We start from the raw sequence: 27,977 nt of genomic DNA on the forward strand, positions 1-27,977 counted from the left end.
TGTAGACCAGGCCCTATGGTCCTTCACCTGCCCAAAGCTTTTGAAAAATTTGTCCCTACGTTCTTCCCTCTGTAGTCTCTAGAAGGAAGAAAAAGACTGGATCAAGAGAGAAAGGTTAAAAGAGGATTTGTATAGCAGGGTAGAATTAGTAGAAGTGAAAGTAAATGAGAATGAGCAGAACAAAATGCCCCAGGAAACCTCTCTGAGCTGCTTGTTAAATAACCACAGAGTGAATTAAAGAGACTTCAAGAAAACCACTGTCAAGATGTATTGGCTTAAAGTACCAAATACGGAACCTTCACCTGACTGGTTTCAATATTTTCTGGTGACTATGTGACTGAGACACTGAGGGAGAGGGGCTGGTTCATTCTGTGATAGCCAATGAGACTTCAGGGTGCATTTCGTACAGCATTCCTGCGCCCTTATTGGCTGTGACATTCCAATCAGTATAATCAGACAGACTGAACATCTACATAAAAATCGGTGCAAGCCCCAGCTCTTCAGATCTTCAATCAAACCTGCAGCTGCAAGTGCCTGGTTCTCTGCGGGTAAGTCCTTCTCCATTGGTGTTACCATAGTCATTAGATGAGATAACAGGGCGTGAGGAAGCAGCATTGGCTAGTAACTAGGGCAGGAATGAAAGATCTTGGGTTTCTCTCTGCAACTCCCTGGGTGAGTTTGGGCAAGTCACGGACTCTCTCTGTGCCTCGGTTTCCCTTTCTATAAAACAGGGATCATGATACTGACCTTTATTTGTAAGGCCTATTTGAGAGATTAAAGCTGGTTAGAATGTTTTTTCAAACAAGTTTTTAAAATATCAGAAATTTAGCCTTTTTTGAAAAACGGAATTTTTGGTTAAAATGTTTAAATTTTTTGAAAAATGTCCTTTAAAAAAATTAGATGGAAACCTTCCATTAAAAATGTTGGTTGTTCTGGAAAATGGGTTTGCTCCTTTTTTAAAGTTTCCTTTTTTGTTGTTGTTTGTACCACCCCTGTTGCAACCTAGCATCAACTTTTCGACAGAAATGTGAAATCAGTCTCACTGCAGGCTCAGGCAGCAGCGTTTGTCTGTTGTTAAAGTGTCACTTAATATCAGTAATGATATTTTGCATCAGGAGTAGTTGTGACGGGTTGGGTCACAGAAACCCCTTTGGGAACTGCCACCTGATGTGCTGAGACAACCTCTGAGCCTGCTTTCCCTGCCAGCTTGGGACTCCAGTGCCCTGCCTGGTTGTGCCAGACCCGTTAGCCTGCTGCAAACCCAGTCCCAGTCTGAACCACGTCCCCTAAACGCTGCAGGCTTAACTGAAAACAGCTTAAGAAGTGTTCCTGTCTCCAACTTTATTTTCATAAGCACGTTTCCATAAAGCATTATGGGGTGCAACATCACACCCTCCTCCAGAACTTACTGCCAGAGGCTTGGACACGGTCTATGGCAGAGGCAGTACATGTCAAATCCCCTGGTCACTCTCCCTTTTAATACCTTTAAACCATAGGATGTCATTCCTAGGTGTTCTAGCAAGGTTTGGAGTCCCCAGGTGACTGAAAGCAGGCTGGGGTGTAGTATCGCTAACAGAACGCAGACAGCAATATCTGTTAACATGGAGGTGTCTTAGCATTTAGCCACCAATGCAATGAGGCGGTGTGCCTCGGTTTCCCCTTCTGCACAGCAGCGGGGGCCTGTTCTGCTTTTGCTGTTGTGCCAAGTTTCCAGCCTGTTTATAGGTATAAGCTGAAAAGTAACATGCTTGTGGGGCTTTTTACAAGGGTGGCAGGAATAACATTCTTTAATGGAAAAAAACAGGAGGACTTGTGGCACCTTAGAGACTAAAAATTATTTGAGCATAAGCCACGAAAGCTTATGCTGAAATCAATGTGTTAGTCTCCAGGGCCGCCCAGAGGATTCCGGGGGCCCGGGATCTTCGGCGGCAGGGGGCCCTTCCCGTTCGGGACCCGCCGCCGAAGTGCCCCGAAGACCCGCGGCGGGGTGCCCCCCGCCGCCGAATTACCGCCGAAGCGGGACCCGCCGCCGAAGTGCAGCCCGGTCTTCAGCGGTAATTCAGCAGAGGGGGGCCCCCGCCGCAGGTCTTCGGGGCACTTCGGCGGCGGGTCCCAGAAGGGAAGGGCCCCCCGCCGCTGAATTACTGCCGAAGACCGGGCTGAACTTCGGCGGCGGGTCCCGCTCCGTCTTCGGCGGTAATTCGCCAGCGGGGAGTCCTTCCGCCCCGGAGCGGAAGGACCCCCCGCCGGCGAAGACCAGGAGCGGAAGAAGCTCCTGGGGCCGGCCCCGCAAGAGTTTTCCGGGCCCCCCGGAGCGAGTGAAGGACCCTGCTCCAGGGGCCCTGAAAAACTCCGGTGGGGGCCCCTGTGGGGCTCGGGGCCTGGGGCAAATTGCCCCTCTTGCCCCCCCCCCCCCCCCGGGTGGCCCTGTTAGTCTCTAAGGTGCCACAAGTCCTCCTGTTCTTTTTGCGGATACAGACTAACACGGCTGCTACTCTGAAACCATTCTTTAATGGGGTGCTTTGGATCAGTAAGATCCCCTCAGACACCCCACTCTTTGCCCCCAACAGGTCGGCTGGATGGACTCCCTCCTCCAGGAGATCTGACCCCCAGTCTTCCCTTAAAACCTGACCTACAGGCGAGGGATCTGGCATTTTAAATGCAGATTTTTCACCTCCTCCTGGGGAAAAGCCTCCCTACAAAAGGTGGGCAGACTCCCCGGTCCCCCCTCACCTTCCATCTGGGCTTCCCTCTCTGGGCTCCCCTCTGGGTCAGACACTCCTGTGTCCCCCCAAAAGGGAAGGTGACCCTGGTCCAGCTGTGGGCTCACAGCTACCAGCTATGACAGACCCTTCACTGGCCAGCAAATCCCCCACTCCCCACTTTCCCTCAGGTTGGGCTTGTTTCCAGCTACAGAGTCCCTGGGGTCTGTTCCCACCGCGGCAGTTACCGGACCCCAACTTCCACCTTTGGGACACAAGTCTCTGTGCACCCCAGAGCAGGGCTGTCCCCTGCTGAGCTGCAACTTCCTGGCAGTCAGCAGCTGGGACGGCCTCCCTGTTACAAGGTGAACAGGAGGACTTGTGGCGCCTTAAAGACTAACAAATTTATTTGGGCATAAGCTTTTGTGGGCTAAAACCCACTTCACCGGATGCACGATCACATGAATCCGATGAAGTGGGCTGTAGCCTACGAACGCTTATGCTGAGATAAATGTGTTAGTCTCTAAGGTGCCACAAGTGCTCCTGTTCTTTTGCGGATACAGACTAACACGGCTGCTACTCTGAGACCTGTTACAAGGTGGTACATCCCCCTCATGGGACAGGAGCTGGCTTCGTCCAGCCCCTCCCTCTGGGACTTGCCTCGAGCCCCGGGGCTACAGGAACTGCTTTCAACTGCCCCTTGCCCCAAAGCTGCATCCGTTACTGCTACAGAGGAGTTTGAGACACCCTCCTATTCCCCCAACAGTCCACATGACTTCACCACCACCCCACCCCATCCCAGGGCTTTTAGCACAAGATTCCTTCTCACTGCTCAACAGCCCTGGGACAGACTCTGCCACATGCAAAATTGTGTGCCACCGCTGCAACGGTCAGTTCAGTCTGCAAATCACTAGTCTGCATGTGGACTTTAGCGAAAGGTGCAAGGACTTTGTAACCTCCCACCAGTTCTAAGTCTGCCATTTTCCCTGGCAACAAATCCTTCTCCTGGATCAGGTCCCTCCTGATCACAGAAATCTCTGTCCCGTATCTCTCAATCCAACACGTACTTTCCCAAGTTTAACAGCATGCACATGTTCACCGCTTGGTTGGGTAGAAGCAACCTTCACAAATCCTGCGTGGAAAGAGGCAGCAGCTTCATGTGCTACTTGCTGCCCGTTCCCACTCAGCAAGGGACATTTATTCCTCAGGTGCTCATGGACTTACAATGATGGCACCTCTTGGGCTCCTCTGCTTGTACAAGGAATTTGGGACAAGTAACATGGGAATGGGTAGGCGAACGCCCAGCCTCCTTTTTCCCAGGGGTAAAACAGTGATTCTGCTTTCCCCCAACCCTGTACCCCTCTGCCAGTGGTTTGCGTTTAATTGCCGCTTGTGGTTGCTTGAAGGAGTCTGCAAACTCAGCCAATCCACCCACTGCATCCACCTTTCTGTCCCACAAATACTGTTTTACCTCATCATTGCACATACTCAGGAATTGTTCCGGCGTAACCAAATCACACATTTCTTCCAAGCTTGAAATGCCTTTCCCCCTCACTCACTCGTCTAACAAATCTTCCATTTAATTTACATAGGCCACATTACTCAATCCAGATCCCCTCTTAAGACTCCTGACTTTAACCCAGTAGGCTTCAGGTGTAACCTGAAATTGTTTCAAAACCAGGTCCTTAAATTTATCAGTTTGAAGCATCATCAATAGGCATCTTATTGAATATGTCCAGAGCTCTTCCAGTCAATTTCGCTACCAATGTGGTCATCTTTTGATCTTCAGGGAATACATGGAGGGTGCACAGTCTCTCAAAGGTGATGAAATATTTGGCAATATCACTGGATTCGTCATAATGTGCACATAGTCCCTCCCATTTGTGGAAGTGGAGCCAGCAGCTGGAAGGTTTTGTCTCTTCCACTCCATAACAGACAGTTCATGCTTCTGGGCCTCAATCTGGGCCTGTATTTCTGTCTTTTAACTCCAGGGCTCTTTTATAGGCAGCCTCCTCCCTGGCTGTTTCTGCCTCCATAGCCTCTCTGTGCGCTGTTGCCTCTGCTTCTTTGAGTTTCAGTTGAAACTCCCGGTCCTTTGCCTTCTCTGCTGCTTCCAGTCTGCCCAGCCCTAGTTTAGTAGCTGCTTCACTGGCAGTCTTTTTCCTGCTTTCTTGTGCTGGGACACACCCCCTCTGCAGTTCACTGAAACTGAGACCCACTCAGCTCAGGGGCTTTTTAGTTAACAGAGACTTTCCCAGCGCCCAGTGTTTAGCCTTTCTGGGCAGTTTGCAACTTGTGCGGTTCTAGCTTCTTCTGATCTTCACTCTTACTTATTTTGCTTCCTTTTCTGTCCGTATTTCTCTTGCCCAAAATAAGCAAACAGAAAATAAACCAGTGTAACCCTTCTGCCCATCTAAGTTGGCAGCAACAAGGGCCGGGTTCAGTATCCAGGGGTTCCGTTTCAATAACACAATGCAAAACCGGCTCGAGCCCCCACCCAGTGACCTGGGACAATGACATACCCCTCCCCCGGGTGCCTCTAGGAGGCAATACTTCCCCACTCGCAAGCACAGAGTCTGAGTGTTGCAAAATCCTTTTAATAAAGGAGGGAAACAATGTGGCATCATATTGGGGAAACACCACAAAGAGGATTCATAACATAAACCATGAGCAAAAGACCCACCAAATAAGTTTTGGCACTGTCCTTTTCCCCTCAGGGTCTGAAGTCCAATCACCCCAAAGTCCAACAATCCAAAAGTCTGACCCTGATCAGTGCCACTCCAGAGTGGAAAAATTTATCTGCAGAGTTTCACTCCCCCAGCCTGGGTGGAAATGGGGGCGGGCACACAGGGTGTTAAGGGGCACCTTATGTGGGCTGGGGCCGACTGCCCCACCTCTCCGTGGAGTTCTGCTGCAGCCTTCCCCACGACCAGCTCCACTCCACCAGCTGCACCACTCCTCCAGCTGACACGTGAGCTGCTCCAGCCGTCCCCGCAAACCGCTTCACTCTGCTCGCCGTTCTGTGGGCCGCTCCAACTGTGCTGCAAACTGCTCCGCTCTGCCAGCCACTTAGCAATAGATCTTCAGGCTCCCCCACTAGTTAACACAGCACCCAGTGATCTCAGCTCAGTGAGTTTAGCTCTTTTAGTGATTTCAGCTTGTAGTAGGGGAGCCCCGGTGCCGGTGCACCATTGGCCCAACGTGAATTCAGCTCAGCAGCCTCTAGATGAGCTCCTAATGGAATCAAAATTAGCTCTGCTCTTCAACAGTGGAGAGAGGAGAATGTGCAATTGGTGTTCCAGGCCCTCAAAAAGGGCCCATACCATCAGGTAGGTGTGTATACATGTACACACACACTGGGGTTTGGCAACCATGTCCCTTGTCTAGCAAGTGCTACTTAATTGATGGTGAGACCCTCTGTCAGAACACAGTCTCATAGTTCCTCATTCATATAATCAGGGTGACACCACTTTATTCCTCCTGCCCCAATAACAAAGAAATTGGGGATCCCAGAGCTGTCAAAATAACCATCCCAGGCTGCCGTGGGCTATGCTAAGCGGGGTGGGTGTGCAAATGCAAACACCTGAAATTCCTTTCCACACTCCCTGAAATTCACCACCAGATGTCAGGGTAGAGCTCATCCTGACTCTGCTTACATCAGTAACCACCAGGGCTGGCTTTAGGCCAATTCCCCCGATTCCCCTGAATCGGGCCCTGCGCCCAGTGGTGAGCTGGAGCCGGTTCCCAAGCTCCAGCAGCTATCCGCCCCGCCCCTGGCCCTCCCCTGAATGCTCCGCCCCCTTCTCCTCCCCCTCCCCTGCTTCCCGCGAATCAGATGTTCATGCAGGAAGCCTGGAAACAAGCAGTGGCAGATAAGCTGGGATGGGGGGGGGGGGGTGCTAGGAGGGCTCCAGGGACACGCAGCCCAGTCCGGCTCCGGCCGAGTGGCTCCGGCCTGGCCCCAGCCCCGGCCCGGCAGCTTCCTCTGGCCTGGTTCCAGACGAGCGGATCCGGCCCCAACTCTGGCCGGGTGGCGTGGCTCCGGCCCCGGGCCCCAGGCCCAGCCCTGGCATGGCTCCGGTGGGGGTAAGCGGTGTGGTAAAAGACTGGGGCTGGGGGTGGGTTGGATCAGGCAGGGGCAGGGAGTCCCGGGGACAGGGAGCTGGTGCGGGGGGCTGGATCAGGCAGAGGTCCTGGGGGGGTGGTCAGAGGATGGGGAAGGGGGGGGATTGGGTAGGCATGGGAGTTCCAGAGGTCTGTCGGGGTGTAGGTGGATGGTGTCGGGGCAGTCAGGGGACAGGGAGCAGGGCGAGTTGGGTAGGGGGTGGTGTCCTGGGGGGCAGTGAGGGTGGGGGTCTTGGGAAGGAGTGGTCAGGGGACAAGGAGTGGGGGGGGTTATGGGTTACGGTTTCTGAGGGGGGCAGTCGGGGGCAGGACATGGGTGGAGGTCGGATGGGGGGGGGGGGATGTGCTCACCGGGCGGTTCCCTACCAGGTCTTTGGCGGTGGGTCCGTCAGTGCTGCGGAAGACCAGGAGCGCCACCGGGTGAGTCATCCCTGCCAGAGCCCCGTCAAATCAGGCCCCGCACTTCCTAAAGCTGGCGCTGGTAACCACTTTGTCTGTTCTCCAGCCACCAAACCCAAAACTCACTTACAATCCCTACCAGTATCTCAAAGCAATCAGCTGTGTACAGACCCTGCTTGACTACGCCACTGTGACTGGCTGGATCACTGAAACCCCCTTGGGGCTACCAACGTCTGCCCCTGCCTTCCCTGCCAGCCGGGGACTCCAGCACCCTGTCCTGCTGAGCCAGACACGCCCGGCTGCTCCAGCACCGACCCAGGGTCTGAACTACGTCCCACAAACTGTAGGCTTAACTGAAAACAAACAGAAGTGTTCCTGTCTGCAACACTCAGATGCCCAACTCCCAGTGGGGTCCAAACCCCAAATAAATCTGTTTTACCCCATATAAAGCTTATACAGAGTAAACTCATAAATTGTTCACCCTCTAGAACACTGATAGAGAGAGATGCAGAGCTGTTTGCTCCCCCAGGTATTAACACATACTCTGGCTTCATTAATAAGTAAAAAGTAATTTCATTAAATACAAAAAGTAGGATTTAAGTGGTTCCAAGTAATAACAGACAGAACAAAGTATACAAACAAAATAAAACAAAACACGCAAGTCTATGCCTAACACAGTAAGAAAGTGATTACAGATGAAACCTCACCCTCAGAGATGTCTCAATAAGCTTCTTTTACAGACTAGCCTGGGTCCAGCAATCACTCATACCCCGGTGGTTACTGTCCTTCGTTCCTGTTTCTTTCCGGTATCTTTGCGGGAGGAGAGGCTCTCTTGAGCCAGCTAAAGACAAAATGGAGGGGGGGGGGGTCTCCCAGGGCTTTATATAGTTTCCCCTTGTAGATCTAAACCCCTCCCTCCACCTGTGCAGAATTACAGCTACAAAATGGAGTTTTGGAGTCACATGGGCAAGTCACATGTCCATGCAAGACTCAGAACTTTACAGGCCAAGCCACATATCCCGGAAAGCTCAGATATGGATTGGCGTCTGTCAAGATCTATTGCCAGCTTAAGTGTTTCTTGACTGGGCACTTAACTTGCACAATCCTTTCTAAAGAAGCTGCCCAAATGCCTTGCTAAGGCTACTTAAAAACAAACAAGTACACAGCCAATATTCAGAACTTCTAATACAAAAATGATGCATGCATACAAATAGGATGAATATATCCAGTAGATCATAACCTTAGTAGTAATTGGAGATATACCAATCTCCTAGAACTGGAAGGGACCTTGAAAGGTCATTGAGTCCAGCCCCCTGCCTTCACTAGCAGGACCAAGTACTGATATTTTTTTTGCCCCAGATCCCTAAGTGGCCCCCTCAAGGATTGAACTCACAACCTGGGGTTTAGCAGGCCAATGCTCAAACCACTGAGCTGCAGATGGTGACACCCCACCCCTGCGTCTGAGAAACAAGCCCTGACTGGCACCATCGCATCAGGATGCAGGCTTGGGCTGATGAGGAGCGGCCGCAGAGCTTTCGGATCTGCCCAGTTACGTTCCTGGACTGGGCAGATCTCTCGCCCCAGCCACAGTGCACAGGGATGCTGGAATGAGAGCTGCCCTGAGTCACAGTGGAGACACAAATGGCAATCGCACTGTGGAAACTCACAAGGCCGGATTGCTGCTGGTCCGTGGGAAATCATTTGGGTGTTGGAAAATCCACCGTGGGGGCTGTTGTCAGGCAGGACCGTTAATTGTCTCCTGCTCCGCAGGACTGTGACCCGGGAACGCCCAGGACAGGCCACAGAGGCAGAAGCACCTGCCCCAATGGCCGAGGTTTTCCTGATGTCCGTGGCCCTGAGTCTCCCATAATCTTCACTCATGTGTTGGAGAGCTCTGATCGGTCATTCATACCAACCTACGCCTGCGTCCAGGCATCCAACACCTAGCCCTGGCCCTGGAGAAGAACTTACCCTAGTGGGTAGCGGTACAAAGTGGGTGGGGAAAACTGGGTCACCCCTAGTGTTCCTGAAACTACATTTCCCCCTCCCCACCATTCTCCACAAATGGATGGACTAGAAAAGACAGATCAGGAGGAGGGGCTGCTGTTCTCCCTGTAAGCTTTTCCTGCGCAGCATCCACTTCGCCTGCAGAACTCCCTGCCACCGCACGGCACTGAGGCCAGATTCAAAGCAGGACAGGATGTTTCTGGGGCTAAACAGAATGCTAAGGGGGGAAAAACATTGGGTGGGATATAGAATCTGGGCGTCAGCTGATCACTGCTAGTTAAGGTGCTGGTTATCAAATTAAGACTGTTTTATTGTGAATGAAGGTGGCAATTGCTATACACTCAGCAAGTCTACACCAGAGATTTGTACCTCTATTGCCAATTTACTCCAGGTAGCTGCCATGTTTGTAAATGGTTGTTCCAAGATCGTTAAGGCCATTTTCAGTCTAAGCCAATATTTGAATTTAAAGAGATTTAATTAGAGCGGTTGTCCTGGGATTATCCTGGGTTGTCCGTGGATAACAGCGCTTGTTTGGGGTTTAGCTTCGGTGGCTCTGAAAGCCGTGTGTGCGCAGTGGGGAAAGGCTCTTGTTCTGGGGTAGGCGCGTCCCCACGGGGAGTTACACCCGCATCGCTCCAGCAGCGGAATTAGAGCCCCAGAGCCGGGCCAGTAAATTTCCACCTGTGGCTAAGGGAAGTGTTCGGTTACCCTAAGTGAAAACGCTGCCACCGGCACAGGTAATGACACTGCTTGTGTGTGCAACTGAGGGCCCAGCCGCTTAGCCACAGTCCGGCCACGTATCCGCCTGGTCCTACCTCGATCCGGGACTCCACAGCTCCAGCCTCGTTCTCTGCGACCGGATCCAGCGCCTGGAGGCCCAGATTTCTCCTCTTCACAGACCACGGGCCAAGTCGGGATGGCCCAGAACCATCCAAGGAGCTGGACTCAGAGCCGGGCTACAGGGAGAGGAGAAAATCGTTCAGTCCCAGCTGCCAGTGAGCCTGGCGGGGGCAGAGCTACGACCAGACAGTGTGTGAGGAAGGAGGAGAACAAGGACCCCCATTTTGGCCTGGGTCTGTGCAGCACCCAGCACAAGGGGGGGCCCCGATCTCAGTCGGGGCGGGGGGGGGGGTCTGTGCAGCGCCCAGCACAAGGGGGGGCCCTGATCTCAGTCAGGGGGGTCTGTTCAGCATCTGGCACAAGGGGGCCCCTGATATCGGTCGGGGTCTTTGCAGCGCCTGGCACAAGGGGGCCCAATTAAGGTTGGGGCCGGTAGTTGCTATTGTAATACTAACAAATCTAATTAATAACGACTCGTAAATAATGCCAGTGTCCGTCAGCATTAATTAATGCAGCTCCGGTGGGTGACGGAGGAGGGAGACGGAGGGAGTGTGTGGAGACAAACTCCCCTCTTTCTTCCAAATCACAGACACAGCCCCTCCCCCCTCGGGTCTCTTCCCCTCCCCCATCTACACCCCACCTGTGGTGTGATGCCCCATCTCTCCCCTCCCCTGGGCAAAGGTATCCCTGAAAACCCCTCAGAGACCCCCCCCAATAGCCCCCTCAGAGAACCCCTGACATCCCTCCAAGAGACCCCCAATATCAGGGCTGCCTGGGGGGGGGCAAGTAGGGCAATTTGCCCCAGGCCCCGGGCCCTGCAGGGGCCCCCACGAGAATACAGTATTCTAGAGTATTGCGACTTTTTTTAATGGAAGGGGCCCCCGAAATTGCTTTGCCCCAGGCCCCTGAATCCTCTGGGCAGCCCTGCCCAATCATAGAATCATAGAATTCAAGATCAGAAGGGACCATTATGATCATCTAGTCTGACCTCCTGCAAGATGCAGGCCACATAAGCCAATCCACCCACTCCTTAGCAAGCGACCCCTGCCCCATGCTTCGGAGGAAGGCGAAAAACCTCCAGGGCCATTGCCAATCTTCCCTGGAGGAAAATTCCTTCCCGACCCCAAATATGGCGGTCAGCTGAACCCCGAGCATGCGGGCAAGACTCTCCAGCCAAACCCTCTGCAAAAGGTTATATCATATCATTGACCCATTGTACTATTTACCAGTGTTGCACTTAAATGACCTATTGACAAAGCCCGTTATCCTATCATACCATCTCCTCCATAAACTTATCTAGCTTAATCTTAAAGTCATGGAGGTCCTTCGCCCCCACTGTTTCCCTCGGAAGGCTGTTCCAGTATTGCACTCCCCTGATGGTTAGAAACCTTCGTCTAATTTCAAGCCTGAATTTCCTGACTGACAATTTATATCCGTTTGTCCTCGTGTCCACATTAGCACTGAGCTGAAATAATTCCTCTCCTTCCCTGGTATTTATCCCTCTGATATATTTAAAGAGTGTAATCATATCTCCTCTTATCCTTCTTTTGGTTAAGGAAAACAATCCGAGCTCCTCAAGTCTCCTTTCATACGAAAGTCCTTCCATTCCACGGATCATTCTAGTGGCCCTTCTTTGTACCTGTTCTAGTTTGAATTCATCCTTTTTAAACATGGGAGACCAGAACTGCACACAATACTCCAAATGAGGTCTCACCAACGCCTTATATAACGGGACTAGTACCTCCTTATCCCTACTAGAAATACCTCGCCTAATGCAACCCAAGACCGCATTAGCTTTTTTAACGGCCACATCACATTGCCTACTCATAGTCATCCTACGATCAACCAGGACTCCTAGGTCCTTCTCCTCCTCCGTTACTTCCAACTGGTGCATCCCCTTATAACTAAAGTTCTTGTTAGTCATCCCTAAATGCATAACCTAACACTTTTCACTATTGAATTTCATCCTGTTACTAATACTCCAGTTTACAAGGTCATCTAAATCTCCCTGGAGAATATCCCGATCCTCTTCCGAATTGGCAATACCCCCCAACTTGGTGTCATCCGCAAACTTTATCAGCCCACTCCTACTCTTGGTTCCCAGGTCAGCAATAAATAGATTGAATAAAATCGGACCCAAAACCGAACCTTGAGGAACTCCACTGGTAACCCCCCTCCAACCGGACATTTCCCCCTTCAATACTACCCTCTGCAGTCTCCCCTTTAACCAGCTCCTTATCCACCTCTGGATTTTCATTTCGATCCCCATCTTTTCCAATTTAACCAGTAATTCTTCATGCGGTACCGTATCAAACGCCTTACTGAAATCCAGATATATTAGATCCACCGCATTTCCCTTGTCTAAAAAATCTGTTACCTTCTCAAAGAAGGAGATCAGGTTGGTTTGGCACGATCTACCTTTCGTAAATCCATGCTGTAATCTGTCCCAGTTGCCATCGGCCTCATGCTCCGGAACCACTCTCTCTTTTAAGATTTTTTCCATGACTTTGCATACTACAGATGTTAGACTAACAGGCCTATAGTTCCCCGGGTCACTTTTGTTCCCCTTCTTGAATATAGGAACTACATTAGCTAATCTCCAGTCAGTCGGTACAATCCCCGAATTTAGGGATTTATTAAAGATTATCGCTAACGGGCTAGCAATATCCCTCGCCAATTCCCTTAATATTCTAGGATGAAGATTATCCGGGCCCCCCGATTTACTTCCGTTAAGCTGTTCAAGTTTGGCTTCTACCTCAGATACCATAATGTCTACCCCCATATCTTCATTCCCATCGGTCCCTCTATCACTATTCCTTAGCCCTTCATTAGCCTCATTAAAGACCGAGGCAAAGTATTCGTTCAGATATTGTGCCATTCCAAGATTATCCCTAATCTCCACTCCGTTTATAGTTTTAAGCGGTCCCACTTCTTCTTTCTTTGTTTTCTTCCTATTTATATGGCTAAAAAACCGTTTGCTATTGGTTTTAATCCCCTTCGCTAGGTCCATCTCCACTCGTCGCTTTGCCTTTCTCACAGCTTCCCTGCACCCTCTGACCTCAATAAGGTAGGTTTCCTTGCTGATCCCTCCCATTTTCCAATCCTGGTATGCTTTCTGTTTTTTCTTAATGACCCCTCTAAGACGCTTGCTCATCCAGCTCGGTCTAAAACTGCTACCTACGAGCCATTTCCCCCTTCTCGGGATACATGCCTCTGACAACTCCTGCAACTTCAACCTGAAGTAACCCCAGGCGTCATCTGCCCTTAGATCCCTAAATATGTTAGCCCAGTCCACTTCCCTAACTAGTCGCCTTAATTTAGTAAAGTTAGCCCTTTTGAAATCGTACACCCTAGTCTCAGATGCACTATTGATTATCCTCCCATTTATTTGGAAACGAATTAGCTCATGATCACTCGAGCCAAGGTTGTCCCCTACAACAATTTCCTCAACAAGGTCCTCGTTACTCACCAAAATCAAATCTAAAATGGCATCCCCCCTCGTCGGTTCAGCAACCACTTGATGAAGGAATTCATTAGCTATCACGTCTAGGAAAAGCTGAGCCCTATTATTATTACTAGCATTTGTTTCCCAATCTATATCTGGGAAGTTAAAGTCCCCCATGATCAAGCAGTTCCTATTAGTGTTTACCTCCTTAAAAACATTAAATCTCCCAATATCTCCCCAATGCCCACCTCCCGCCCTGCCCCCCACCACACGGCGCTGCGAAAGGCAGGATTCAGGAAGCAGCTCGAGGCGGGCGCAGTAACAACCCCCATGGGCCCTGGGCTGGGGGAGGGATCTCTGGGGGCAATGCTGGGTTGATATTGGAGATTTCGGGGTGGGATATTGGGCGTCTCAGAGAGGGGTTGTCTAGGGGTTTCCGAGGGGGGATGTTGGGAAGATATTGGGGTTCTCTGAGGGGGGATGTTGGGGGAGCCACCGCGGGGGGATGTCGGGGAGATATTGGGGGGTGTCTCTGAGAGGGGATGTTGGGGGTCTCAAAGGGGATGTCAGGGGTCTATGGGAGGATGTTGGGAGTCTCTAAGTGGGATATTGGGTTTCTCTGATGGAGGATGTTGGGGGATATTGGGGAACTTTGGGGGGCTTGGGGGGTCTCTGGGGGAATGTTGGGGGTCTCTGAGGGGGGGGTATTTAGGCAGATATTGGGGGGTCTCTGAAAGGGATATTTGGGGTCCCTGAGGGGGGTGTTGGGGAGATATTGGGGGTCTTTGAGGGGGATGCTTGGTAGATATTTGGGGTCTCTGGGGGGATGTTGGGGATACTGGAGGTCTGGGAGGTGTCAGGGGGTCTCTGAGGGAGGATGTTGGGGATCTCTGAGGGGGGATATTAGGCAGATATTGGGGTCTCTGAAAGGGATATTTGGGGCCCCTGAGGGGGATGTTGGGGAGATATTTGGGATCTTTGAGGGGGGATATTGGGGGTCTCTGAGTGGGATATTGGGTTTCTCTGAGGGAGGATGTTGGGGAGATATTGGGGTCTCTGAAAGGGATATTTGGGGTCTCTGAGGGGACTATTGAGGGTCCCAAGGAGAGTCCCCGAAGGAGATGGGGGGGTGTCCCTGGGGGTGAGGATAGCAGCATCCAGACGAGGGAAGAATGGGGCATCACACCACAGAGCAGGGGCTAGATAGGGGGCAGGGGAAAGGGACCAAAAGAAGGAGAGGGAAGGTAGGATGGGGTGTCCGCCCCACAGAAGACTGGCTGTGAAGAGGAGGGAGGAGCCCGTGGGGTGGGTAGAACCGCAGCTCAGCAATGACTGTCTGCCTCAGACCTCGGTGAATCAGGAGGGACCCAACTGAAGTCACTGGGCCCAAATCTCCCATGCCGTGGGCTGGGAAATGACCCCACTGCCGGCAATAAGGTGTCACCATCAGGCCTGAGGGGGAAATGAACTGCCAGAGCTAATGACTCACCTCATGCCGGGGCTTCCCGTAAGGAGCAAGTGAAAGAGACGGGTGAGGGGTGCCAGACGAGGGTAGGGAGCAGGGAAACGGGATGATCTTTCTGTGCCAGGGGTCTGCAGAGTGGGGATTTACACAATGGTACAAGTGTATGACCAGGGGAATCTCGAGTAGGAGTAGAGAGGAGATTTCACCTTTGCATTTGGCCCTGGTGCGACGGCTGCTGGAATCCTGCGTCCAGGTCTGGTGCCCCAGTCAAGCAGGCAAACTGGAGCGGGGTCAGAGAAGAGCTGCGAGAATGATTGAAGGGTTAGAAACCTGCCTTACAGTGAGAGACTCCAGGAGCTCAATCTATTTAGTTTAACAAAGAGAACTGGATCCCAGTCTGTAATTCCTGGCATGAGGAACAGGAATTTGATAACAGATGACTCTTCAGTCTGGCAGAGAAAGATCTGACACGCTCCAGTGGCTGGAAGTTGGAGCTAGACAAATTCAGACTGAGAATAAGGCACAAAGTTATAGCACTGAGGGGAACTAACCATTGGAACAACTTGCCAAGGGCTGGGGTGGATTCTCCTTCGCTGGCAGCTTTTAAATCAAGACGGGATGTTTTTCTGAAAGCTCTGCTCCAGTTCAGCCAGGAACGACTGGAGAGCTGTTCTCTGGCCTGTGTGATCCAGGAGCTCGGACTAGATGATCATGGGGATGGGGGAAGAGGGACTTGGGATCTATGAAATGGAACTTACACTCGTGCCAGTCACTGCAGTCTGAAAGCCCCGTGCTCGGAGCCACTATTGTGGGTGTGTTTATTTCACTCCTTGGCATGGCACCTCGTTGAGTTAACAAAATTTCCCGCTGTGATCTCAGCTTGTACCTAACTAAAATGTCATGACATCAGCTTAACAGCAGGAGATTTTAAAAAGAATTAATTTAGGGTTCTTTTTATTTGCCTTCTGGATTGTGAACCTTTAATTTTGGACAATTACTGGAGTGAGCTTGTTGCTTACGGGGTAACACCCTTTCGTTAAATAACTCCAAGGTTAATGTCTGATACATTTTTTCATTTCCAGGTAGGGTATCATCTTGTTAACTGCACATTTCCAGAAGGTAATTGTAATAAACATTGTAATGATTAAATCTATGAGTGATTAATGTGGATGTGTGTTTGCTAGGTATAAAACAGAGGCAACAACATCCCCAGATCAGCTGGATCAACTTGAGACGAGCCTTGGAACTTGAAATCAACTATGGCCGCCCCGGTAGGTAGATTTTTCCTCTTTGCTCAAACGATCGCGGCACAAGCATTCCCTCCAAGCCACCCACGTTTGTTTAAAAGTCACAATTTGATCAATGGTCAGCGTGAGGGGTGACACTAACTCAAGTGAATAAGGAAGAATAAATTGAATTAGCAGCTAAAAAGAAATGCAAAGTCTGGGGTGACGTGTCCCTCAGGCTGGAGAACAGAAGGGCATGTCCGAAGGTTCAAAGTGACCAGTTCCCACCACTTTGTCATTGCATCCACGTACTGTACCATAGCTATTGTAGCAGGAACACCAGACTCTCCTTAGAAGTTGGGGAGCCCAAACCATGACCCCATCTCCCACTCCGGCCCAAGGTCCCGCCCCAGCTCCCCCTCTTCTGGCTCCCCTGTATTGTATATGTCTTAACTTTTGCATGCAGTACAATGTTGTATAAGGGCTAAGCAGTATTAGAGATGTTGTTACTGGAATTTCCCCCTCTATTTACCTGTCACCAGACTTGCTAAAAGGGTTGCCAGGCTCAGGAGGTAACAGAGAAATGTTAAAGCTGATGTTTCCCCCACTGTTCCATAGATACGTAGATTCCAAGACCAGAAGAGACCCCTGTGGTCATTCCAATCTGACCTGTTGTATAACACCGGCCAGAGAGCTGCCCTGAACTAATCCCTGTTTGAACAGATCTTTGGGGAAAACATCCCGTCTAGATCTAAAAGTTGCCTGTGATGGAGAAGCGCCCTGCTTCTTCCCCTCTGTCCCTCATCCCTTCCCTCCTCTCCTTTACGGAGCTCCTCTTTCTTAAGTCAAGGAAGTGAATTTGGGAGCCTAACGAAGGTAAAATTAAGCCACTGCTCCATCAGTCACGTTCTGAGGGAAAGTTGCAAATGGTGATCAAGAACACCCAGAGCTAAGACCTTTTCCCTCACAAGAGTTGGACTCACACCCATATGGAAGTCTCCTAATAGGTTTTCAAGGGTCAATTTTTTTCAGATCTCCCCTTTCCTGCTTTGAAGCCAGGCTGGCTTAGCCAGTGAGTAATTCTGGCATTTCCTGACTTCTTGGAGCCTCATTCTGTAGTTTTAATGTTCTCCTAACAAATCTAATTTCCAGTGGATTTCTTGGGGAAAAACCAGCATGTGATCAGGCAATGAAAGACGATCAGAATGCACAGGCATCAAGAGACTGAAGAAGTTTGCATGGACAAGTGCCTCATTGTTAGCACACAAGGTTTTATTCCAATACAACAGGCTAGTCTCTGGGACAGCATCAGCAGCTGCTGTTTGGCAGAGAGCTACAGGCCATGCCAGGGTTTTGTTATGGGCCTTCCTTTGCCTCGTTGGCTCACTGGGACAAGTAGGAAGTGCTGAAGAAGTTGCATATGAAACTGTTCCCAAGGCACAACCATAGATTTGCTGCTCTTGAGCCTCAAACTTGGAAGCAAACTCCATATCGGGCACTTTACTTTGTGACTTAAATCTCTGACTTGGTTCTCAGTGCGAAAGAAGGATTGGAACATGCCAGTGTGACGATTTGGGGGAAATCTGTACAACTTATGGATTCTGGCTGATGTTAGGAAGTTCTTATAAATGTGTTATGTCCGGGGATGTCCCTGTGTGGAGGTGGAATCCACCACTTGCTGACAGGGGCTGAAGCAATGTACCTGCCAAACCAAAGACAATGGAGAGGCATTAACCTTGACAACTGCTCTGACCGAACCATGGGACAATGGTTCTCAACTAGGGATACATTACATAGAAAGCATTAGTGAAGTCAGTACAAACTAAAATTTCATACAGCCAGTGACTTGTTTATACAGCTCTATATACTCTATTATACGGTAATGTAACATGCATATATGCACTGTATTAAACATGTTTTATGTCATTTACTGATGTGTGCAAGCACGTTAATGAGGTTGAAGTTGTCACGGTGTGCATGCACTTGTGATGTAAAAATGAAGCGGTGGTAGTGGCAACAGTGAAAATGGTAAGAAATTGAAAATGGCTGGAAAAAACTCATCGTCAAATCTGCGAGGAATCAATTGCTTTTGGATTCACATCTCCAAATAGCGATCCACCTCAAGCATTGTGTTTCCTTTGCGGAGGAACTCTATCAAATATCAGTATGAAGCCAGTGCATCTGTTGTGCTTGCAGAAAACACACTTGATAAAAAAGCAGCTGATACTCTCAGGAAAGTACCCTTACCAAGTGACACCGTGTGTCATAGAATTGAAGAAAGGGCTGAGGATATTGTCTCTCAACTTGTAGAGAAACTTAAAATGGCAAAAACGTTCGCCCTTCAGCTTGATGAGCCCCCGGATATTAGTGGAGAAGCTCAGCTGATTGCCACTGATATCAACGAGCACATACTGCTTTGCAAAAGTATAAAGGCAAACTCAACCAGAGAGGCCATTTTTAAACTAATTTTTTTTCTGAACACGATTTGAGTTGGAATTTATGCAAATGTATCTGCACTGACGGGGCTGCTGCAATGACCAGGTGAGTGAACGAACTTGTAGCTAGGATCAAGAAAGAAAATCCTTTCCGTGCACCCACTGCAAGGATCATACACAGAAAATGATTGTCAAAATTGCCTCTGCTTTATCAAGTCCCGGCCACTCCATGCTCACCTGTTTCACGTTCTTTGCGAAGAGATGGGGTCAGAACCTCAGCAACTGTTGCTTCACACAGAGGTTTGCTGGCTTTCAAGAGGGAAAGTCCTTGACAACTGTTTGAATTATGCACAGAAGCTCACGTTTCTTTCTGATCATAAATCCCCTCTTGCCTCTGTGTTTGACAATACTGTGTGCTTAGCTCAACTTGCCTAGCTGAGATATATTTAGCAAGCCGAATGACCTACATTTATCCATGCAAGGCTGTGACACTAACAGTCTGAATCTGACAAAGTGAATGTGTTTATCAAGAAAACTGAATTCTGCAAGTCCAAATATGGAAACAAAGACTTTACCTGTTTTCCACTGCTTCGTGCATATGTCACTGATGTTGGCATAGGGGAAATTGAGCAGAGCAAAATTAAAGAAATAATAGTAGACCATTTTTTGGCCCACTTGACAGCTGAGTTCAAGTCATATTTACCCAACATTCAACACAGCTCCGCTCAATTCGACTGGGTAAGAAACCCATTCCTTTTGTCAGATGTTAGCAGCAGTTACCTCTCTGCCAGTTAGCAAGAAGCTTCTTGAGCTGTCCTCAGACTGTGGTCTGCAAATGAAGTTTAATGACTCCACACTAACTCAGTTCTGGTGTTTAGTGCAGAAAGGGTATGCTCACCTTGGGAACCATGCTTTGGATATTCTGTTACCTTTTGGGTCAACATGTCTTTGTGAACTCTCCTTTCCTGCTGTGGCTGCCATCAAGAGAAACAGTAGCAATAGAGTCAAATGGGAGAAAAACTTAATTATTGCAGTTGCTTCACTGCCTCCCAGAATGACAAGACTCACAAGTGAAAAATAGGCTCAAGTATCACACTGCCATGTAAGTACAATATTTATATTCCAATCAACTTATTGTAGAATTACATGGAAAAATGAGAAATTCAGCAAGTTTTCAGTAGTAGTGTGCTGTGACACTTTTGTATTTTTATGTCTGATTTTGTAAGCAAGTAGTTTTTAAGGGAGGTGAAACTTGGGGTACGCAAGACAAATCAGCTTCCTGAAAGGGGTCCAGTAGTCTGGAAAGGCTGAGAACCACTGATATAGGGTGCCTCCATATGGAGGACTATCAAGGTTTAACGACCCTCCTGTGTCACCACACCTTGGAATTTCAGTCTGAGATAGAAGGACAGCAGGGAAGGTACAAACCAGGCTTACAATCAAAATGGAGACTGTAGCTGGGTACATGCACACAGGGAGCTTGTAACGTCACTCCAAACTCAAACTGTACATAGATTCCCCAAGTCGTCACAGTCCCCCATTCTCCCTTTGCCCACATGCCCTTGCCCTTCGCTCGGGCTCATTTTAAGGTCCAGATATTGAAGTTTAGATAAAGCCCCTGTGCAACTTGATCAGAGTTGGTGCCTGACTTAGAACATGACAATGATGAAAGACCTGCATCGGCATCGCTACCATATGCTGAGTGAAGAACCAGATGCCTGAGTCATCTCCTGTTTTCTGAGCTCCAAGAACGTTTCAGCTGTTCCTTCATTCACTGAACTGCTTTCTGATCTCCTTGCCATCTTCTTAAATTCCCTGTTGACAAGGAAACGAGTCAGAACCACTTAAAAACATAAGAACATAAGAACATAAGAACGGCCGTACCGGGTCAGACCAAAGGTCCATCTAGCCCAGTATCTGTCTACCGACAGTGGCCAATGCCAGATGCCCCAGTTGGAGTGAACCTAACAGGCAATGATCAAGTGATCTCTCTCCTGCCATCCATCTCCACCCTCTGACAAACAGAGGCTAGTGACACCATTCCTTACCCATCCTGGCTAATAGCCATTAATGGACTTAGCCACCATGAATTTATCCAGTCCCCTTTTAAACGCTATTATAGTCCTGGCCTTCACAACCCCCTCGGGCAAGGAGTTCCACAGGTTGACTGTGCGCTGCGTGAAGAAGAACTTCCTTTTATTTGTTTTAAACCTGCTGCCCATTAATTTCATTTGGTGGCCCCTAGTTCTTGTATTATGGGAACAAGTAAATAACTTTTCCTTATCTACTTTCTCCACATCACTCATTATTTTATAGACCTCTATCATATCCCCCCTTAGTCTCCTCTTTTCCAAGCTGAAAAGTCTTAACCTCTTTAATCTTTCCTCATATGGGTCCCATTCCAAACCCCTAATCATTTTATTTGCCCTTCTCTGAACCTTTTCTAATGCCAGTATATCTTTTTTGAGATGAGGAGACCACATCTATAAGCAGTATACCATGGATTTATATAAGGGCAATAAGATATTCTCCATTTTATTCTCTATCCCTTTTTTAATTATTCCTAACATCCTGTTTGCTTGTTTGACCGTCTCTGCACACTGTGTGCACGTCTTCAGAGAACTATCCATGATGACTCCAAGATCTCTTTCCTGATTAGTTGTAGCTAAATTATCCCTCATCATGTTGTATGTATAGTTGGGGTTATTTTTCCCAATGTGCATTATTTTGCATTTATCCACATTAAATTTCATTTGCCATTCTGTTGCCCAATCACTTAGTTTTGTGAGATCTTTTTGAAGTTGAATAGGATTGGTTCTAGGACAGACCCTTGGGGAACGCCACTAGTTACCCCTCTCCATTTTGAAAATTTACCATTTATTCCTACCCATTATTCCCTGTCTTCTAACCAGTTCTCAATCCATGAAAGGATCTTCCCTCTTATCCCATGACAACTCAATTTACGTAAGAGCCTTTGGTGAGGGACCTTGTCAAAGGCTTTCTGGAAACCTAAGTACACTAGGTCCACTGGATTCTTCTGTGGGGGCTCGGCCCTCTCAGGTGTGGCTGGGAGCCAGGCCGCCTCACTACACGAGGCTGAGTAAACAGTTCAGTATTTTAAGCCCAAGCCCTGGATCAGGGCGGGGCAACAAACAGTACTAAGGTAAGTCCAGGCTCCTACGCCTGAGCATCGGGGCGAGGGGGAGACACAGGCCCCGTGAGTGGGGTGGCAGGGGGGACGCAGGCCCACCCACTCCACTGTGTCCCAGCCCGGGGCCCTAACAGCGGCAGTCAGTCTGCTGCTGGGTCAGTGGGGATCCCGGCCGAAACACACTGACATTGGCTTGGGGTCTGCTGCAGCCAGACCGGGGTCGGCTACCCCCGGGCCACTTCCCATCTCCCCCTCCATTGGTACCTGTAAATCTCCAGCGTCCCCCGCCAGGTCCCACACCATGGGCTCCTCGGGGTACTGAGCACTGGGTAGGTCGGGCGGCTCCTCAGGACCCTGGGCGAGGGGAAGCTCAGGCAGCTCCTCAGGGTACCGGGCTCGGGGAAGGTTTGGCCCAGCAGGAGCTCAGGCACCAGCATCTGTCCTCTCCAGCGGCCGGCGGTCAACTGAGCACTGGGGCTGGGCCTTTATACTTCCTGTCCCGCCCCTTGACTTCTGGGGGGAGGGGACAGGCGGCGGTGGCTCTGCCCACTGAGGCGGCTGTTCTGGCTCGGCCCTCTCAGGAGCGGCCGGGAGCCAGGCCGCCTCACTACACCTTCTTGTCCACATATTTGTTGACCCCTTCAAAGAACTCTAATAGATTAGTAAGACACGATTTCCCTTTACAGAAACCATGTTGACTGTTGCCCAACAGTTTATGTTCTTCTATGTGTCTGATAATTTTATTCTTTACTATTGTTTCAACTGATTTGCACGGTACCGATATTAGACTTTCTGGTCTGTAATTGCCAGGATCACCCCTAGAGCCCTTTTTAAATATTGGTGTTACATTAGCTAACTTCCAGTCATTGGGTACCGAAGCCAATTTAAAGGACAGGTTACAAACCATAGTTAGTAGTTCCGCAATTTCACATTTGAGTTCTTTCAGAACTCTTGGGTGAATGCCATCTGGTCCCAGTGACTTGTTACTGTTAAGTTTATCAGTTAATTCCAAAATCTCCTCTAGCAACACTTCGATCTGTGACAATTCCTCAGATTTGTCACCTACAAAGGTTTGGGAATCTCCCTAACATCCTCAGCCGTGAAGACTGAAGCAAAGAATTCATTTAGTTTCTCCGCAATGACTTTATCGTCTTTAAGCGCTCCTTTTGTATCTCGATTGTCCAGGGGCCCCACTGGTTGTTTAGCAGGCTTCCTGCTTCTGATGTACTTAAAAAACATTTTGTTATTACCTTTGGAGTTTTTGGCTAACTGTTCTTCAAACTCCTTTTTGGCCTTTCTTTTTACATTTTTACACTTAAGTTGGCAGTGTTTATGCTCCTTTCTATTTGCCTCACTAGGATTTGACTTCCACTTTTTAAAAGATGCCTTTTTATCTCTCACTGCTTCTTTTACATGGCTGCTAAGCCACGGTGGCTCTTTTTTAGTTCTTTTACTGTGTTTTTTAATTTGGGGTATACATTTAAGTTGGGCCTCTATTATGGTGTCTTTGAAAAGTGTCCATGCAGCTTGCAGGGATTTCACTTTAGTCACTGTACCTTTTAACTTCTGATTAACTAACCCCTCATTTTTGCATAGTTCCCCTTTCTGACATTAAAGGCCACAGTGTTGGGCAGTTGAGATGTTCTTCCCACCACAGGGATGTTGAATGCTATTGTATTATGGTCACTATTTCCAAGCGGTCCTGCTATAGTTACCTCTTGGACCAGCTCCTGCGCTCCACTCAGGATTAAATCTAGAGTCGCCTCTCCCCTTGTGGGTTCCCGTACCAGCTGCTCCATGAAGCAGTCATTTAAAGTATCAAGAAATTTTGTCTCTGCATTTCGTCCTGAGGTGACATGTTCCCAGTCAATATGGGGATAATTGAAATCCCCACTATTATTGAGCTCTTTATTTTGATAGCCTCTCTAATTTCCCTTAGCATTTCATCATCACTATTACTGTCCTGGTCAGGTGGTCGATAATAGATCCCTACTCTTATATTCTTATTAGAGCATGACATTTCTATCCATACAGATTCTATAGAACATGTGGATTCATTTAAGATTTTTACTTCATTTGATTCTACATTTTCTTTCACATATAGTGCCACTCCCCCACCCTCCCCCGACCTGTTCTGTCCTTCCGATATATTTTGTACCCCGGAATGATTGTGTCCCATTGATTGCTCTCAGTCCACCAGGTTTCTGTGATGCCTATTATATCAATATCCTCCTTTATCACCAGGCACGCTAGTTCACCCAGCTTATTATTTAGACTTCTAGCATTTGTGCACTTGATCTTATTTTCCTCTAGCCACTAATTCAATACACCCAAGATCAATTTCCCTTCCTGTCTGGGAATAGGCTATACGGATCTGAGATCAGGATAGTGCATCCATAGTTAACACAACACAATTTTTATGCCTAGACAGGAGAATAGCAATATCAGCTAGGTCACCTCCGTTCAGCCCTGATTTTACAGAGGACGTCAGAGCATGTTTTACTGTGAACTCTCACACCTTTACCGATGGGGATGGGCCTTCCCTAATCTTGTCATGTTTGGGGTGGTGGTGGTTGTACCTGAAACACCTGAAAACTACAGTATGACATAGTACTTTTTGGACTAGCATAGAACCCAGGAGTCCTGGCTCCCAGGCCCCTGCTCTAACCCACTAGACCCCACTCCCCTCCCAGAGCCGGGGAGAGAACCCAGGAGTCCTGGCTCCCAGGCCCCCTGCTCTGACCCACTAGACCCCACTCCCCTCCCAGAGCCAGAGATGGACTCGAGCATTCAGAGGCAGCATTGCCCAGTATATAGAGTAACAGACCAGGGCTCAGGACACATGGGGTCTGTTCCCAACTCTGCTACCGACTCCTTGTGTCACCTGGGCCAGGTCAGTTCCCCTCCCTGCTCCTTTGTTTCCCCTCCTGCTCTTTGGCTGCCATTTCTACTAACTGTGAGCTCTTCCGGCCAGCGACGGCTGCTCACTGAGTGCCCGGGCAGCGCCAGGCACAACGGGGGCCCAGGCTGCGTAGCGCCCACGGCAACGGGCTGCAGGCTCGGTCAGGAGGTCTATGCAGCACCCAGTGTGATGGGGCCACTCTCAGTCAAGGGGGGTCTGTGCAGTGCCAGGGTCCCCGATCTTGCTCCGGGGGGGGGGTCTGTGATGTGCCCTGCCCCATGGAGGGCCCCAGGGTTGGTCAGGGTCCTTGTATAAAGCAGCGGGGCCTGGAGAGACTCTCACCTGCCTTCCGCTCTCCCCCCAGAGCAATGAAATGTGGCCAAGGAGCAAAGCTGCCAGAACTCGCCCCAGGGACTTCCCGGCACCGGGTGAGTGAGGCCGACGAGCCAGAGACCAGGCGTCTGACCCTGCCCAGAGCCAGCCAAGGGGGGGCAGGGGCACGAATGGAGGAGCTGGAGGGGAAAGTGGGGGGAGGCAGAGAGGAGGGAGGGGGGAGCTGGGGAACGAGAGGAGGGGGGAGCTCAAGGGGATGGAAACCAGGCCTCAGCCCCCCCACCAGGAGGTCACAGCTCCCCCCACCCTTGGAGTGGGGCAGGGGGTGAGGCCTATAGGCTCATCGGGGTCTCCCGCGGGCTGGTGGGCGCTCCCGGGCTGAGCAGGGTGAGCGTGGGACACAGGGGGCAGCGGCTCAGTTCCCCCCTGCAGCCCGTCAGTGCCGTCCTGGCTGTCACTGGGCAGGGGAGGGGGCTGCTGAAATGGCCGGCGCACTGGGCAGAACAATCCTTAGGGTCTCTCGTCCCACGGGTCCCCAAAGCACGTCCCAGGCTGGGAATAACTGGGTGTTAGCAGGAGGGGCGCGAGTTCGACCCAGCAGGTAACTGTCCCGCTCTGCTCGGCACTGGGGGGGCCCCGGCTGCAGAGCTGTGCCCAGTCCTGGCACCGCGCTGTAGGAGAGAGGGGGGCAAAGTGGAGAGAGTCCAGAGGGGAGCAGCAGAACTGAGGAGAGGTTCAGAAAGCCCCTGACCTGTGAGGCGAGGTTAGAATAACTGGGCCTGTTCAGTCCGGGGAGAAGAAGAGGGAGCGGGGGCCGGATAACAGTCCAGTTCAGGTACGTTACGGGCCGTTCTCCAGAGGATGGGGTCGGGGACCAATTGTTCTCCATGTCACAGAAGGCAGGACAAGACGTAATGGGCTTAATCGGCACCGAGGGCGATTTAGGTTAGATACTAGGGGAAAGTTTCTCACTCTACGAGGGGTTAAGCTCTGGAACTGGCTTCCAAAGGAGGTCATGGGAGCCCAGTCACCTACGTTCCCTCTAAGCCGCGTGGCCGCGCAGCCAGTTATCAAGGGCTGCACAGGCGGGGAGAGACGCGTCACCCCCGGCCCTGGGCTGCTTCAGTGAGAGAGGATTGGGGGGAGTCCTCTCTCCCCAGGGCAGCCTGCACCCACCCCCAGCACCACAACTCTCTGCCCCAGCCCTCAGTCCCCTCCCACACTCCAAACCCCTCTGCCCCACCCCCGCCACGCATCACCTCCATATTGGTGCACATAAAATTCATTCTGCACATGGACGTAGCAAATGAGAGGGAACATTGCCCATCACTGGAGGTTTTTAGGAACAGGCTCGATAAACCCCTGTCAGGGCTGGTCTGGGGTTTCCTTTCCCTGTCCCCATGCAGGGGGCTGGTTTAGGTGACCTCTCGGGGTCCCCTCCCGCCCCACATTTCTAGGATTCTGTGATTCTACAACCGGGATCCGTCAGCTGGCAGTGAGATGCAGCCACCTCTGGGATGGGGCAGCTGTATATACACCCCACTGCCAGCAGCACAGCGCCCTCTAGTGGCGCCTGGCTGGGGTGCTGGGGCCAGCACTGACTGAAAGGGGAGAGCCCCCCGCCGGGCTCCCTGCAGCACCGCGTCCCCTACCACCGCGCTGACTCCAATGGCAGAGTCACTCCCAGAGCTTTGCAGGGAGATCTCCCCTCCAGACCGCGACCCGGCCAGTCCTGCTTAGCGTGAGACGGGCTGGGCTCACAGCAGGGCTGGGACGTCTGTGGCCATCCCAAAAATCAGTATCAGGGGCCGGCTGTGATGGAAACAGTCATAAACCTGCAGAATAAAACCCTTCCCCCGACCCCCTCTGCCTTTCCCAGTGAAGATGGAGGATCTAACCCTGGACCGAGACACGGCCCATCCCCTGCTGGAGATCCCAGCGGACGGGAAGGAGGTGAGATGTGGAACTTCAGAGAACAATGTCAGCTCCGGCCCGAAGCGATTCGACACGGCGAACTGTGTGGTGACCAACCAGAGCTTCAGCGCGGGGCAGCACTACTGGGAGGTGTTCGTGGGCCAGAAGCGGCGCTGGAACCTGGGCATCGTCTCGGAGCGAGCCAGGAGGCAGGGCAGATTGATCGAGAACAGGTCTGGTGAGGTCTGCACCGAGGGCTACTGGCTGATCGGCTACAACCAGCAGAAGGCCGGGAAGCCGTACAAGGCGTTTGACACCAACCCGATGGCCTTTGAGTGCAGCCCCCACCCTGAGACCATCGGGGTCTATCTCGATTACAAGGGCAAGGAAGTGACCTTCTACAACGCCGATGACCCCTGTGATTTGATCCCCCTGTACTCCTTCTACAACGCTGCCTTCAACGACGCCCCCGTCTACCCCTTCTTCGACCCCTGCTGGCACGACAATGGGGGCAACACCCAGACCCTTAAAATCCTGCAGGGTGGGGGCTGCAGTCGCTAGTGGGGGTGGGGACCAAAGCAATCCCAGCCTTGGGGCTACCAGCTTATACCTCGGGCTAGCCAGCTTCACTGCACTGCTCTGAGCCGCAGTAACCTCACCCAGCGACCAGGCAAAGCCGGCACGTTTAGCTCAGACAGGCCAGGGGGTTGGGATGGGGCAGTGAAAATGCAGCGAGTTGAGGCCATGAGAGACTCGCTCACTCTGGTACATTCACCCTCCTTCCCAGAGCTATTGGAGGGGTTTTCCCTTCAGCAACCCACCCTCCTAAGCCCCGTCCTCCAATGGGTTTGTCTTGACTAGGATAAAAAAATGTTTCTTACTATCACAGTATCTCAGGTCTGGTCTACACTGGGGGGGAATCGATCTAAGTTACACAACTTCAGCTACATGAATAATGTAGCTGAAGTTGATGTAGTTAGATCTACTCACCGCAGTGTCTTCACTACGGTGAGTCGACTGCTGCCGCTCCCGT

General features: G+C 50.6%; 1 protein-coding gene across 5 annotated transcripts; it reads left to right on the plus strand.

Annotated features, from left to right (window-relative positions):
* The first annotated feature begins 371 nt into the window (after positions 1-371).
* On the plus strand, positions 372-27,963 carry LOC120403333 (tripartite motif-containing protein 72-like). 5 transcript variants are annotated; one of them, XM_039534318.1, is made up of 4 exons: positions 372-548; positions 16,168-16,254; positions 25,062-25,125; positions 26,910-27,963. In XM_039534318.1, exons 2-4 carry the CDS (start codon positions 16,243-16,245, stop codon positions 27,503-27,505), a joined length of 672 nt encoding a protein of 223 aa, XP_039390252.1. In that variant the 5' UTR covers positions 372-548; positions 16,168-16,242; the 3' UTR covers positions 27,506-27,963. The 5 variants fall into 5 exon arrangements, with proteins under 5 accessions (XP_039390252.1, XP_039390253.1, XP_039390256.1 ...); XM_039534319.1 differs by lacking the exon at positions 372-548 and adding an exon at positions 6,616-6,788; XM_039534322.1 differs by lacking the exon at positions 372-548 and adding an exon at positions 9,947-9,970.
* Positions 27,964-27,977: the final 14 nt, after the last annotated feature.

This window comes from Mauremys reevesii, linkage group 4 (genome assembly GCF_016161935.1).
Source record: "Mauremys reevesii isolate NIE-2019 linkage group 4, ASM1616193v1, whole genome shotgun sequence".
Taxonomy (NCBI): Eukaryota; Metazoa; Chordata; order Testudines; family Geoemydidae; genus Mauremys; species Mauremys reevesii.

Coding starts and splice junctions, on each gene's coding strand:
- LOC120403333 (XM_039534318.1), top strand. Junction 25,126..26,909: donor CAGGGACTTCCCGGCACCGG/GTGAGTGAGGCC, acceptor TGCCTTTCCCAG/TGAAGATGGAGGATCTAACC.